Source organism: Ahaetulla prasina, chromosome 13 (genome assembly GCF_028640845.1).
Source record: "Ahaetulla prasina isolate Xishuangbanna chromosome 13, ASM2864084v1, whole genome shotgun sequence".
Classification (NCBI taxonomy): domain Eukaryota; kingdom Metazoa; phylum Chordata; class Lepidosauria; order Squamata; family Colubridae; genus Ahaetulla; species Ahaetulla prasina.
The window spans coordinates 24,702,501-24,717,970 of record NC_080551.1 but is presented as its reverse complement, the minus strand read 5'-3'; the positions used below and the strand labels follow the sequence as shown (position 1 = coordinate 24,717,970).

The following is a 15,470-nucleotide window of genomic DNA, read 5'->3' as shown; positions in this document are numbered from 1 at the left end:
AGCTGTGTTTTTCTCTGCATTTCATACTTTCTGTGGAACTCAGCCTTCTGCAAACGCCAGCTCTGTTTATTTCCTAAAGTGTGTTTCTTTTTTTAATCTGCTAGGGGAGAAAGAAAAGGGGTTCCTTGGGAAAAAAAACCATGGTGCCTTTTGTGCTTCCTGTTTTCTCCTGCTGTTTTTCTTCCTTCCCCCAGTTTTCTGGTACAAGAGGATGTCTAGGAAGAAAAAAAAAGGACTTTCAAACTCTCCCCTAAAAGTTATTTAATTTTATTATGAAGTGACGTCGCCTTTCTGCGTGGCCCAAGGTGGATTTCCCAGCTGGAAATCTGGCCCTGTGTTGTGTGCTTTGTGCAGAGGTGGGTTTCAGCAGGTTCTGACCAGTTCTGAAGAACTGGTAGCGGAAATTTTGAGTAGTTTGGAGAACCAGTAGTAAAAATTCTCTCCGACCCTGCCCCCATCTATTCTCTGTCTCCTGAGTCCCAGCTGATCGGGAGGAAATGGGGATTTTGCAATAACCTTCCCCTGCCACACCCACCAAGCCACGCCCACCAAGCCATGCCACGCCCACCAAGACACACCCACAGAACCGGTCGTAAAAAAAAATTGAAACCCACCACTGGCTTTGTGCCAGACAAGCCTCTCTCCTCCCAATACTTCTCGTAATTCATTTTCTCCTAGTTACGATCCTCCCATGTCTTTTTCGTTCCGACAGTGCTCGGCAGAATGTGGTTCCGGCGTCCGAACCCGTTCCGTGGTCTGCATGACAAACCACATCAGCAGTTTGCCCCTGGAGGGTTGCGGGCACAACAGACCCACGGAAAGCACCCCCTGTGACAACGGGCCTTGCCTGGGGAAAGTCGAGTGGTTTGCTGGCAGCTGGAGTCAGGTACCTTTAATGCATGGATGCGATGTATTTCTGGATCCTTCTTTAGCTGGAGGGGGTGCGATGGCTCAGAGGTTAAAGACACTGAACTTGTCAGCTGGAAAGCTGACAGCCCTGGTTCGAGACCCGAGTACTTCACAATGGGGTGAGCTCCTGTTCCTTGCAGGGGTGAAATCCAGCAGGTTCTGACAGGTTCTGGAGAACCGGCAACAGAAATTTTGAGCAGACAAATACCACCTCTGGCTGGCCCCAGAGTGGGGTGGGAATGGAGATTTTGCAGTATCCTTCCCCTGCCACGCCCACCAAGCCACACCCACCAAGCCATGCCAACAGAACCAGGTAAAAAAAATGGATTTCTCCACTGGTTCCTTGCCTGAGCTCCTGCTCACCTAGTGGTACAAAAGCTTACAAATAAATATGAGGTATGTTGCAGCATCCAAAAAAGCCAACACAGTCCTAGGCTGCATTAACAGAAAGATAGAATCAAGGGTGAAGGGTTAATATCCCTTTATAAAGCCTTGATAGGATCACACTTGGAATACTGCATCCAACTTTGGTCACCACGATGTAAAAAGATGTTGAGACTCTGGAAAGAGTGCAGAGAAGAGCAACAAAGATGTTTATGGCAGTGGTGAAATTCAAATTTTTTTACTACCGGTTCTGTGGGCGTGACTTAGTGGGTGTGGTGTGGCTTGGTGGACATGGCAGGGGAAGGATACTGCAAAATCTCCATTCCCTCCCTACTCTAGAGGAAGGATATTGCAAAATCCACATTCCCTCCCCATTTTGGGACCAGCCAGAGGTGGTGTTTGCCGGTTCTCTGAACTACTTAAAATTTCCACTACCGGTTCTCCAGAACTTGTCAGAACTTGCTGGATTTCACCCCTGGTTTAGGGGACTGGAGGCTAAATCATATAAATAACAATTGCAGGAATTGGGTATGTCTACAGTAGTCTAATGAAAAGAATAATTAGGGGAGACAAGATAGCTGTGTTTCAATATCTCAGGGGCTGCCCCAAAGAAGAGGGAGTCAAGCTATTCTCCAAAGCCCCTGAGGGCAGGACAAGAAGCAATGGGTGGAAACTAAGGAAGGAGAGAAGCAACTTAGAACTAAGGAGAAATTTCCTGACAGTCAGAGCAATTAATCAGTGGAACGACTTGCCTCCAGAAGTTGTGAATGCTCCAATACTGGAAGTTTTTAAGAAGAGATTAGATAACCATTTGTCTGAAATGATATAGAGCTTCCTGCCTGGGCAGGGGGTCAGACTAGAAGACCTCCAAGGCCCCTTCCAACTCTGTTATTCTGTTATCAAATGTAAGTAGATTAATAGGTACCACTTCGGTGGCAAGGTAACAGCGTTCTGTGTGCCTTTGGCATAGAGCCATGCTGGCCAGATGACCACAGAAAATATCTTCGGACAATGCTGGCCAAGAAACGGAGATGAGCAATGCCCCCTACAGCTAGACAGGACTGAACTGGGGAAATCTTGGCCTTATCTGGAATGGTTGCAGTGCTGGGTTGCTCCCGGTTCTGTCCAGTTCTATAGAACCGGTAGTAAAATTGGCAGGAGGGTCTGCCCACCCACCCAGACCTCATAAATGATGATGCACACATGTGCGCCACCCAACCCCATTGCAAACCAGTAGTAAAAGTAAGTAGAATCCACCCCTGAATGGTTGCCATGAGAACCAAGGTCTGTCTCAAGGCCATGATGTAAGAAAGGCCTTGCCCCCCCACACGTCCCCCCCCCCCGCCAAGAGCAGGTGGGAAGAAGAGAGGACAGCTAGATTGCTCTTTCATCCGTCCTTGATGCTGGGCGGTCTTAAGAACAGCTGCAATGCAGATGTGGTAGAACCTAGCCAGATTTTGCTGGTTGTCTTATCACAGAGAGATGGAAGGGGCCCATTCGAGGTCTCATCTGTTACTGATTTCTCAGCTGAGGGGGGGAGAGTAGCCCCGTTTCCTGCTTCTCTTTCTGGTCCTACAGTTTGAAGGCACCTCAAAAGATCCTGCTGAAATGTAAGCCGTGATAAACATTACGGGGTTTCAGCAAGACAGGTGATTCCTGTGCTAAACCTTGCAGAGCCAGAAATAAGATATGGCTCTAAATGTGGTCTTTCCACACCGAAAAAGTAAAATCGGAGCCATGGGTTCTACTCCTGCAATATGTCTTCAGATAGTCCTCGGGTTATGACCATCCATTGGTGACGGGGGGTGTCCAAGGGAGAGCCACAATTGGTCCTCCGAGTTCTGGGTATCCTAGCATCCTGAAGTCCACAAGTCTTAAAGTTGCCAAGATTGGACACCCCTGTTTTTAAGCAAGTAGCATTGCAAGATCAGAAGGAAGACCCTACAATTATAGTTGAGAATACTAGGAGGAAAGAAGGACTAGGGGTGACACAATAGCAGTGTTCCAATATCTCAGGGGCTGCCACAAAGAAGAGGGAGTCAAGCTATTCTCCAAAGTGCCTGAGGGCAGGACAAGAACCAATGGGTGGAAATTAATCAAGGGAGAGAAGCAACTTAGAACTAAGGAGAAATTTCCTGAGAAAACAATCAATGTGGAACAAATTGCCTTCAGAAGTTGTGAATGCTCCAACAATGGAGGTTTTTAACAAGAGATTGGACAATCATTTCTCTGGAATGGTAGAGGGTTTCCTGCTTGAGCGGGGGTTGGACTAGAAGACCTCCAAAGTCCCTTCCAACTCCGTTTTTCTATATTCTGCTCCTTTCATCCAAAGAAGAACATAGTAGAATATTGCAAAAGTCTTTCTCCAGCAATCTACAACCCACTTATCTCACATTCTTCTAATCCGACCTTGAGACTCAATGCTTACTAAAATGCTGCAAATATGTGTGAAGTCAAAACAAGAGACCTGGGATTTGAAGCCAGTAGTTTTTCACTCTGTGTGTGTGTGTTAAGCACACTTTCAGGATTTATAACATTGAGGAACATTGTTATCAGGCACTTTCCCAGACTTTTTGCAAACCTCGTGGTTTCTCCTTATCGCCACTAGAAAGGCTGGAGCCACCTTGTGATCAAAGAGACAGTTGACCAAATCAAGGATTGGTTCCAACAAACTTTGATGTGTGAAATTTTTCTCATGCTTGTATTAAACTTACAAAATGCCGTGATTTAGATCCGTTGCTTTGGTCTGTAGTTTTCAGGACTCAAAATCTTCTCATAACTGAAGCCTTCTCTCCCCCACCCCCCAGTTTAAAAATAACACAAAACCTTCTCTCTGTGATCCTAGAAAATGCTCTTTGAAAGGAAATCTAAATTAGATGGTCAGTGCATTACGTAGAATAGAATAACAGAGATGGAAGGGACCTTGGAGGTCTTCTAGTCCAACCCCCTGCTTAGGCAGGAAACCCTACATCACTTCAGACAAATGGTTGTCCAATCTCTTCTTAAAAACTTCCATTGTTGGAGCATTCACAACTTCTGGAGGCAAGTTGTTCCACTGGTTAATTGTTCTAACTGTCAGGAAATTTCTCCTTAGGTCTAAGTCCTCCTTGATTAGTTTCTCTCCTTGATTAGTTTCTACCCTTTGCTTCTTGTCCTGACCTCAGGTTCTTTGGAGAATAGCTTGACTCCCTCTTCTTTGTGGCAGCCCCTGAGATATTGGAACACTGCTATCATGTCTCCCCTAGTCCTTCTTTTCATTAAACTAGACATACCCAGTTCCTGCAACCGTTCTTCATATGTTTTAGCCTCCAGTCCCCTAATCATCTTTGTTGCTCTTCTCTGCACTCTTTCTAGAGTCTCAACATCTTTTTCACATCGTGGTGACCAAAACCGGATGAAGTATTCCAAGTGTGGCCTTACCAAGGCCTTATAAAGTGGCACTAACACTTCACGTGATCTTGATTCTATCCCTTTGTTGATGCAGCCTAGAGCTGTGTTGGCTTTTTTGGCAGCTGCTGCACACGGCTGGCTCATATTTAAATGGTTGTCCACTAAGACTCCAAGATCCCTCTCACAGTTACTACTATTGAGCAAGGTACCACATATACTGTCCCTGTGCATTTTGTGTTTCTTGCCTAAATGTAGAACCTGACTTTTTTCAGCATTGAATTTTGTTCGATAGCGTAAACGAACACCTATAAGTCATGGAAATATTAAATGGCTTCTGGGAAAGTTCACAGAAAATGCAAACTATGAAATTGTTATAATAATGTTGGATTCCTGTTTCTGCAACCTGTTACTTCTTCCCCCAGACCCAGAAATATCTAGGACAGGTAGTCCTATAACTTACAACAGTTAACTTAGTGATGGTTCGAAGTTATCATGGCATTGAAAAAAAGTGACGTACGACCGTTTTTCGCGTTTATGACTGTTACAGCATCCCCCAGGGTCACGTGATCAAAATTTGGACCCTTGGCAACTGACTCGTATTTATGACGGTTGGAGTGTCCTAGGGTCACGTGATCCTCTTCTGGGACCTTCTGACAAGTGAAGTCATTGGGGAAGACAAATTCACTTAACAACCATGTGACTAACTTGAAACCTGCAATGATTCACTTAATGACTGTTGCAAGGAAGGCATTTAACAACTGTCTTGCAAAGCAGTGGACATTTTGGTCTCAACTATGATCATTAAGTCAAGGCTTGTCTGTCATCATTAGCCCTGGTCTCCTCTCCCTGAGCATAGAATTAACATTTGTGGAGATTCTCAGGCTGACAAGTTTACATAATGGATTTTAGAAGCTTAGTTGCTTCTGATAAAAGCAGTTCCTTCCTTCCATTTTTCCTCTAGTAACATTGGCGACACTCGCACCTTACACTTTGCTAAGCACCAGCAGGTCATTCCCACTCTACAAACGTTTTTTCCCCTGAAAATAAAACACAACTTTTGCACAGCCAAAAGTTTTCATTTGGTTGACTGCTCCCCTAAGAGTTAACTTGCTCTGAGACCCGCAATTTACAATGCTGTTAACAGGAGTTATGTTTGAACTCCAGACATCCATGTTGAGTTTATCTATAAATCTACCCCAGGCCTCTAATTTATTTCTCCAAGGTAATAAATTCTTCAGGAATAGGCACCCGGGAATATCTTAAAACCCACAAGACTTTAATTCTCCTTTGTTGGTTATAATCTCTTTCTCTGCAACAGATGGGCACATACTGATACGGTAGGACTGGAAAACATAGAAAACGACACAAAAGTATTCTTCAGTGTTGTCGTATTGAAAGCAGATGACAGCCCTTTCAAAATAGCTTTATTAAAATTGTGCAAGTGAGTTGCTGGTTTATGATCGCTGGTGTCCCCATTGAAAACCAGAGGTAATTTATGAGCCCTTACATCAAGGATAAATACTGTGAGCCTTTCAGGTATCTCAAAAATAATGATGGCTTGAAAGCTTACTTGGATAAAACAGCTCAACTCCATCAATTATCTGATTGGTACACAATAAAAAAGGGGAAAAGAGAAGAAAGGGAAGAGGACCTCAAATATTGGAGCAAGAGTTGCATTTTGTACCCAGGAAATTGGAACAGGTCAACCTGGGCAACTTTACAACGTGTGGACCTCAATTCCCAGAATTCTGGCTGGCTGAGGAATTCTGGGAGTTGAAGTCCACAAGTCTGCAAAATAGCCAAGGTTGGAGACCCCAGAGGTAAAGGACAAAGCTAAACTTGATAGGAGTACATCAAGGTTTCTATGGATACAGAAATAGATGTCAGTGACTTGATTAAATGCTACCCTTGAGGATGGGTAAAATTGATGCCCGCGATTAATCACGTTTCTATTGCGCGTATCCACTTACCCAAAAGAAAAGCACTCATGTGCTTCATGGAAACCAGTAGGCTGGTTGAAGCTTTTTAATCAAGACCCATGGATCAATAACAGCAGAATCTGGAACAGCAAAAAAACTCAGGGACTCCAAAGATGTTGAGACTCTAGAAAGAGTGCAGAGAAGAGCAACAAAGATGATTAGGGGACTGGAGGCTAAAGCATATGAAGAACGGTTGCACTCGGTATGTCTAGTTTAATGAAAAGAAGAACTAGGGGAGACATGATAGCAGTCTTCCAATATCTCAGGGGCTGCCCCAAAGAAGAGGGAGTCAAGCTATTCTCCAAAGCACCTGAGGGCAGGACAAGAAGCAATGGATGGAAACTAATCAAGGATGCAACTTAGAACTTAGGACAAATTTCCTGACAGTTAGAACAATCAATAAGTGGAACAACTTGCCTGCAGAAGTTATGAATGCTCCAACACTGGAATTTTTAAAGAAAATGTTGGATAGCCATTTGTCTGAAATTGTGTAGGGTTTCCTACCTGGGCAGGGGGTTGGACTAGAAGGCCTCCAAGGTCCCTTCCAACTCTGTTATTATGTTATGTTATGCTAAATCCATGAGTTTTAAGAATGCTCTACTCAGAATTCAGGAGAACTGGAGCCCAAGCAAAGGATCAGGCAGGGAAAGAATGGGTGAAATTTTAGAGCTGAAGAAATATTTCTTCATCTTACTCTGGAGAAAGATTTTGAGCAAGGACATTCCGAAAAGATGGAATTGAAAGTCTCCAGCAAAATATGGTCAAATGTATTTATTACAGCCCTGAGGTCAGACTTATGGAAGATATTGAATAAAAGTATTTAATTTAAAGCATTACATCCTTCTCTCTATAGATGTACAAGGCAAGTCGATTAGTCCACTACTTGTAGAAGAGAATATTTGTAACTCAGGGTTGAACTGTGGAGCCTTAATGGTCTCCGAGCTTGATGGCTTTCTTGCAGATATTTCATAACCCAACTAGGGAACCCCATCAATGCAGAAGGAAGGGGGTTTGCTCTCTGTTGGACATGAGAATATGTCCCTCTAGCACTGATGATGTTACCTAGTTGGGTCATGAAAAATCTTCAAGGAAACAACCAAGCTCAGAGAGCACCAAGGACCCTACAGTCTATTACTCTTCTAAGTATTGGTTTCTCGTGCCAAGCTGCTCTTGGCCTTCCACCCTAAGCTGCAGTCTTAGAACTTGACACTCTTAGATTGAGACACAACTCTTTGCTTTTGTTGGTGAACCGTTAAAAGCGACGAGTTTAGGCTGAGTTATCTTTTCTCCCCTCCCCCCATCCCTGTTAACCAGACCATACTAAAAACATTTGTTATTCTGGATTTGGGTCAGTTTGGGCTGCGTTTAGAACACTTTTGGTATCACGTGTGTTGATTTTGCTCGGAACAGCCTGTACTTTTCACTGGGACAGCTGATCTATGTCTATTCAAATATTACAAAAATTATACTTGGCCTATCAACCATATTCCCCTTTTTAAAATAAGAGTCAGTTATGCTAGGCTACTCAAAGCTCCAAAGCTCTTTAGCAATCGTAGCTTTTCACAGTGACCTAGAAAACGACACAAAAGTATTCTTCAGTGTTGTCGTATTGAAAGCAGATGACAGCCCTTTCAAAATAGCTTTATTAAAATTGTGCAAGTGAGTTGCTGGTTTATGATCGCTGGTGTCCCCATTGAAAACCGGAGGTAATTTATGAGCCCTTACATCAAGGATAAATACTGTGAGCCTTTCAGGTATCTCAAAAATAATGATGGCTTGAAAGCTTACTCGGATAAACCAGCTCAACTCCATCAATTATCTGATTGGTACACAATAAAAAAGGGGAAAAGAGAAGAAAGGGAAGAGGACCTCAAATATTGGAGCAAGAGTTGCGTTCTGTGCCCAGGAAATTGGAACAGGTCAACCTGGGCAACTATACGACGTGTGGACCTCAATTCCCAGAATTCTGGCTGGCTGAGGAATTCTGGGAGTTGAAGTCCACAAGTCTGCAAAATAGCCAAGGTTGGAGACCCCAGAGGTAAAGGACAAAGCTAAACTTGATAGGAGTACATCAAGGTTTCTATGGATACAGAAATAGATTTCAGTGACTTGATTAAATGCTACCCTTGAGGATGGGTAAAATTGATGCCCGTGATTAATCACGTTTCTATTGCGCGTATCCACTTACCCAAAAGAAAAACACTCATATGCTTCATGGAAACCAGTAGGCTGGTTGAAGCTTTTTAATCAAGACCCATGGATCAATAACAGCAGAATCTGGAACAGCAAAGAAACTCAGGGACTCCAAAGATGTTGAGACTCTAGAAAGAGTGCAGAGAAGAGCAACAAAGATGATTAGGGGACTGGAGGCTAAAGCATATGAAGAACGGTTGCATTCGGTATGTCTAGTTTAATGAAAAGAAGAACTAGGGGAGACATGATAGCAGTCTTCCTGTTATGTTCGGGAAGTAACGAGGCTGGAGACCAGGGTAGTGACAACAGCTCTTTAATATAGGGTGAACCCAGCAACAGGCTGGGGGAAAAACCTCTCCTTTTATACAGTTCTGCTGGAGGCTTCGACCAATCAGCAACGTGCTGATTTCCCGCTCAAATATTTAAAGGTACAAACATGAATACATAACACTCCTCCCCTCCCAGAAAACACTTTGCCTCTATTTACATATTTATTTACATGTTATTTTTCGTAGTCACGCAAATAACCTGGCGTCTCCTAGTTCTTTCTGACCTCGCGGTTCAGTTCTGGGTGGTGTTTTGAGCTGGTCGGAGGCTGTTTTCCTCCCAGCTCTTTCTCTGGGCCAACGGGCTCCGGATTATTGGCGACTCTTTTTCTTGGCCATCCGGCCTTGGATTAATTTTGGAACTTTCCTGCTGCTTCCTCGGGACCTGATGGCGTCGCTGGAACTCTGGGACCTCAGCTAAGTCTTGCGCCTCCCGGGTCATTGTCAGCTGTGGATTCAAATTGGTATTGGTCATGATCTGTTTCCTTTGGTTCGGTTTGGTCAGTTATTCGTTTTCTTAACTGATCTATGGCGCCTCCACACTCGGTTGTCTGGTAGCTCTACCACGTGCGATTTTGGGCGGTTATCTTTATTATTTGTCCTCGAACCAACTAGGGCCGTCCCCATAGTTTCGGGCCCACACGTCGCCTATGCTCATTTCCCTTGTCTTTCTAGTTCCCCTTGTAACCCTCGGGTGTGTAATGGGGTTCAAGCGATCAAGTGGGCACCGGAGTTTCCGACCCATTAGCAATTCGGCTGGGCTTTTCGGTGGCCGTGCTTGGGGTTCTGTGCTGGGCGGCTAGGAAAAGTCTATTTTGTTTGCCAGTCACCTGGCTTGAGCCTGGACAATGCCTCCTTAGCGCTCCGGACGGGCGCTCTGCAAGGCCATTCGACGCGGGGTGGAAAGGCGCAGAGAGGGCATGTCGGATGCCTTCCTCTGCCAGGTATTCTTCAAACTGGGCTGCCGTGGTGGGGCCCATTGTCGGACACCAGAGTGTCCGCAACCCGTGAGTTGCGAATAGGTGGCGCAGAGTTGCGATTACTGCTTGGCCGTAGTGGACTTCATGAGTATGATCTCCAACCATTTGGAAAATGCATCCACACCACTAGGAATGTTTGGCCGTGGAAAGGGCCAGCAAAATCAATGTGGATTCTTGACCAGGGCCCTTGGGGCTTTTCCCATTCTCTGACTGGGGCCGTTGGGGTAGAGGTCTGGACTCTGGCAAGCCTGGCATTTCCCTACCCTCTCAGCAATCTCGGCCCATGAGTGGCCACCATACATAGCTTCTAGCTAACCCTTCATCCTTACGATCCTGGGTGACCTCGTGGAGGAGGTCCAATACCTTTCCCTTAGCTTATCAGGAATTATTACACGATCACCCCATAACAGGCACCCCTTGAGCCGAGAGCTCATCTCGTTTTTAACAAATTCTTTGAACCGTTCGCGCAGCGGCCACCCTCTCTGTACCCAACCGAGTACAGTCCTTAACACAATGTCCCGGTATGATGCCGAGCCACTTCCTTATGTGACTGGGCCAGAGTCCAACGAGTCAATAAGTAGGATGGGTGTCCCGGAGTGGGGTCTTCGTCGCCCTGGTAGTGGGCATCGGCTTAGCGCCTGCATGCCCCACTTCTTTTCCTGGTCGATGCTGCAGCTTGTAAGAGTAAGCTGCCAAGAATATAGTCCATCGGGTCAAGCGTGGCGAAAGTGCCACAGGCGTTGGGGTCGCCAGCCAGTATCCTAGTAGCGGTCTGTGGTCAGTCACGATTTCAAAATTCCGCCCAAAGACATACTTCGTGGAATTTTTGACCCCTGATACAATGGCTAGTGCTTCTTTGTCTAATTGGCTGTAGTTCCTCTCTGGGAGGACATCGTTCTAGAGTAGAACGCTATAGGGGCTTCTGTGCCGCTTGAAGTCTATGGCTGAGTACAGCCCCACCCCATAAGGGGAGGCATCGCAAACCAGCACTAGGGGTAATGAGTCGTGATATTGGATGAGCAGGCTATCACTTGAGAGCAGGTTCTTTACTGCTTCAAAAGCCCTATTTTCTGACTTTCCCCAAGACCAAACAGTATTTTTTCCTAAGAGCCTATGCACCGGTTCCGGAACGGTTGCTTTGTTCTTTAAAAAGACCGCGTAAAAATTAACCAATCCCAGGAATGCCTGCAGCTCTGCTTTGTTTTTGGGCGCTGGAGCCTTCCTAATTGCCTTAACCTTGCTCTCAGTAGGGTGAATTCCTTTCTTGTCTATCCGGTAGCCCAAGAAATCGACGGATTCGACCCCTATCTGGCATTTGTTTGTCTTGACTTTAGTCCGGCTGTCCGGAAAATGCTCAAGACCTTTCTTAACCGCTCCCCAATTCCTCCATTTTCCCTGAAATTAGGACATCATCAAGTAGGGAACTACCCTGGGAGCCCCTGCAGTAGTCGTTCCATCAGGTTTTGGAACAGCCCTGGTGCCACACTGACCCCAAATTGCAATGGGTGCACTTGAAGGCCCCCTGTGCGTACAATCGTTTGGGCTTCGCTGTGCGGGCGTCTACTGGCAGTTGTTGGTAGGCTTGGGCCAAGTCTAACTTTGCAAAGACTTGCCCTTGCCCCAAAGAGTGCAATAAGTGTTGCACAACCGGTAAGCGCTTTTCTGTAAGGCTTTGTTAAGCGTCGCCTTGTAGTCAGCGCAAATTCTAATTGACCCGTCCGGTTTATGGGGTGACGATTGGCGTCTCCCACTTTGCGTGATCGACTGGCACCAAAATCCCTGATTTATGAGCTTATCCAGCTCCTTATCGATTTTTGGTTTTAGGGCAAAGGACTCTCCTCGCCTTAAGCCTAATGGGGCTACCTGGGGTCTAAGTTGAAGGAAATAGGGTCCCCTTGTACTTGCCCAGGCAGTCCTTGAAGACATCTTCGAACTCGTTAAAGAGAATGTCTTTCAGGTTACAGTCACTTCTGTAGATGCCAGTCACTCCCATGCCCAGGGCACGAAACCAGTCTAGTCCCAACAGGCTGGGCAGAGTTCCTTCGACGATCGTGATGGGCAGGGTCTTTTTATGTGGACCGTACTCGACTCGGACGGAGGTGGTCCCTCGAACAGGGATGCGATTCCCCTGGTAGTCGTGTACTCCAAGGCGTTGTGCTTGCAGGTGGCGCTTCGCGACGGACGGCAGCGACTTCGCCAAAGTGTCCCAGGACATGATGGTGATCGCTGATCCCGTGTCTACTTCAAGCCGGCACCGTACACCCTCTATTTTTGGCTTGGTGAAGATCTTCTTCTCCACTTTGGTCGAGGCGCGGCCTATGATCACAGTTGTTTCGTTGGAATCCGCCTTTTTGTTTGAGCCAATTGCGGGCCGCCTTGCCGATTCCGCTCTGATTGGCGATTTGAATTTTCGGCGGAAGGTTGGGCGCTCGACAAACTTGAGCTAGGTGCCCTTTCTTCCCACACACCGACACGTTCGTCTTTAAACTTGCAGCGTTGGCGCTGGTGTTGACCCCGCAGCTTCCGTGATTCGTCTCGGTCCCCTTTGTCGCGTTTCTCTGTGCGGCAGACCCCTTCCTCGTCTTCACCGTCGGATTCGGTCTGAACCTCCTCCTGGTGCACCGGGGTTGCCTTCGCGCTCGCCTTTGGTGGGACCGGCTTCTGCAGTGTCTCTGCCGCTTGGGATGACATTTCATGTGCTCTGGCTTCGTCCAGAGCGTTGGCTAGCGTGAGGTTGCTCTTTGCCAGCAGCCGTCGCCGCAACCGGATGTCTTTGACCCCTCGGATGAGTTGCTCGAGAAGCACCTCGTCTAGGTCACGGTATCCGCAGTCCTTGGACGCTCTTCTTAGGGCGGCCATGTAGTCGCCTATGGATTCGCCCTCCATCTGCCTTCGCTCCCCGAATTCAAACCGCCGCACGTATTTGGACGGCGTGGGTGCGAAGTGGTTTCTTAGTAATGTCTGTAAAGTTGGCCACGACACCGACTGCAACGGCGTTGGCTCTGCCAGGGCTTCCGCGATGTCGATGACCTCCGGACCGCAGTGGCTTAGGAAATAAGCCCTCTTTCGGTTATCTGGAACTCCATGCAGTTCGTTGGCTTCTAGAAAGCTTTCGAAACGGGTCATATACGTTCCCCATTTCTCTTTGGCCGGGTCAAACGGTGCGGGCGGAGTGTAACTGGCCATCTCCGTTTTTCTGCCCTGGGTTTGCTGGGTTCGGTTCTATCGTGCGTGCTTCAGCTCGGTTCTGGTTCTCCTTAGCCTCGAAATCCCACCTTCGTCGCCAATGTTATGTTCGAAGTAAATGAGGCTGAGACCAGGTAGTGACAACAGCTCTTTAATATAGGGTGAACCCAGCAACAGGCTGGGGGAAAAACCTCTCCTTTTATACAGTTCTGCTGGAGGCTTCGACCAATCAGCAACGTGCTGATTTCCCGCTCAAATATTTAAAGGTACAAACATGAATACATAACACTTCCAATATCTCAGGGGCTGCCCCAAAGAAGAGGGAGTCAAGCTATTCTCCAAAGCACCTGAGGGCAGGACAAGAAGCAATGGATGGAAACTAATCAAGGAGAGATGCAACTTAGAACTAAGGACAAATTTCCTGACAGTTAGAACAATCAATAAGTGGAACAACTTGCCTGCAGAAGTTATGAATGCTCCAACACTGGAAATTTTTAAGAAAATGTTGGATAGCCATTTGTCTGAAATTGTGTAGGGTTTCCTGCCTGGGCAGGGGGTTGGACTAGAAGGCCTCCAAGGTCCCTTCCAACTCTGTTATTATGTTATGTTATGCTAAATCCATGAGTTTTAAGAATGCTCTACTCAGAATTCAGGAGAACTGGAGCCCAAGCAAAGGATCAGGCAAGGAAAGAATGGGTGAAATTTTAGAGCTGAAGAAATACTTCTTCATCTTACTCTGGAGAAAAGATTTTGAGCAAGGACATTCCGAAAAGATGGAATTGAAAGTCTCCAGCAAAGTATGGTCAAATGTATTTATTACAGCCCTGAGGTCAGACTTAGAGAAGATATTGAATAAAAGTATTTAATTTAAAGCATTACATCCTTCTCTCTATAGATGTACAAGGCAAGTCTATTAGTCCACTACTTGTAGAAGAGAATATTTGTAACTCAGGGTTGAACTGTGGAGCCTTAATGCTCTCCGAGCTTGATGGCTTTCTTGCAGATATTTCATTACCTTAACTGGGTATCATCATCAGTGCTACAATGGAGGGAGAGAGGAGGAAGAGGAGGAGGAGGAGGACTTTGGGTTCTTTGGTGTTCTCTGAGATTGGCAGTTTTCTTGCAGATGTTTCATAACCCAACTAGGGAACCCCATCAATGCAGAAGGAAGGGGTTTTGCTCTCTGTTGGACATGAGAATATGTCCCTTTAGCACTGATGATGTTACCTAGTTGGGTCATGAAACATCTTCAAGGAAACAACCAAGCTCAGAGAGCACCAAGGACCCTACAGTCTATTACTCTTCTAAGTATTGGTTTCTCGTGCCAAGCTGCTCTTGGCCTTCCACCCTAAGCTGCAGTCTTAGAACTTGACACTCTTAGATCGAGATACAACTCTTTGCTTTTGTTGGTGAACCGTTAAAAGCGATGAGTTTAGGCTGAGTTATCTTTTCTCCCCTCCCCCCATCCCTGTTAACCAGACCATACTAAAAACATTTGTTATTCTGGATTTGGGTCAGTTTGGGCTGCGTTTAGAACACTTTTGGTATCATGTGTGTTGATTTTGCTCGGAACAGCCTGTACTTTTCACTGGGACAGCTGATCTATGTCTATTCAAATATTACAAAAATTATACTTGGCCTATCAACCATATTCCCCTTTTTAAAATAAGAGTCAGTTATGCTAGGCTACTCAAAGCTCCAAAGCTCTTTAGCAATCGTAGCTTTTCAAAGTGACCTAGAAACCAGTCAATTGTTAGAGTTGTCTCCTAAAGATCATTTTCACAATGTGTTGCGTCTGTACACTTAACCTTTAAGGATACAGGAGAGATCTTCAAAAGCCAAAATTAGCTTTTTTCAGACCTGAAAGTCCATGTCCAAAAACCCTGGTGGATCGCTAGTCCTTCCCAAAGATTGGACAAGATATATATATATATATATTTTAGAAGCCAGCAGTCAACCCGAATTGTCACCTCAAATTGCTGGAGAAGTAGCACAAATGCTCACCTTCCCCGAGGTCACTTTTGCTTCGAAGCTGCAACTGTGTGTTTTGGGGAAGAAAAAAACAACAACCCACGTTTGTGCGATGGCTGCCATGAGTCTTTGCCCACTTGAGTTTCTGCTGA

The 15,470-nt window shown here is 45.9% G+C and overlaps 1 protein-coding gene across 1 annotated transcript in view; it reads left to right on the top strand.

Annotated features, from left to right (window-relative positions):
* The window catches only part of THSD4 (thrombospondin type 1 domain containing 4), a 181,260-nt gene that overhangs the window by 159,928 nt on the left and 5,862 nt on the right, over positions 1–15,470 (top strand). Inside the window, exon 15 of the mRNA XM_058156480.1 lies at positions 713–1,003. Coding sequence (XP_058012463.1) covers positions 713–1,003 — 291 coding nt within the window. The remainder of the gene's footprint in view (positions 1–712; positions 1,004–15,470) is intronic.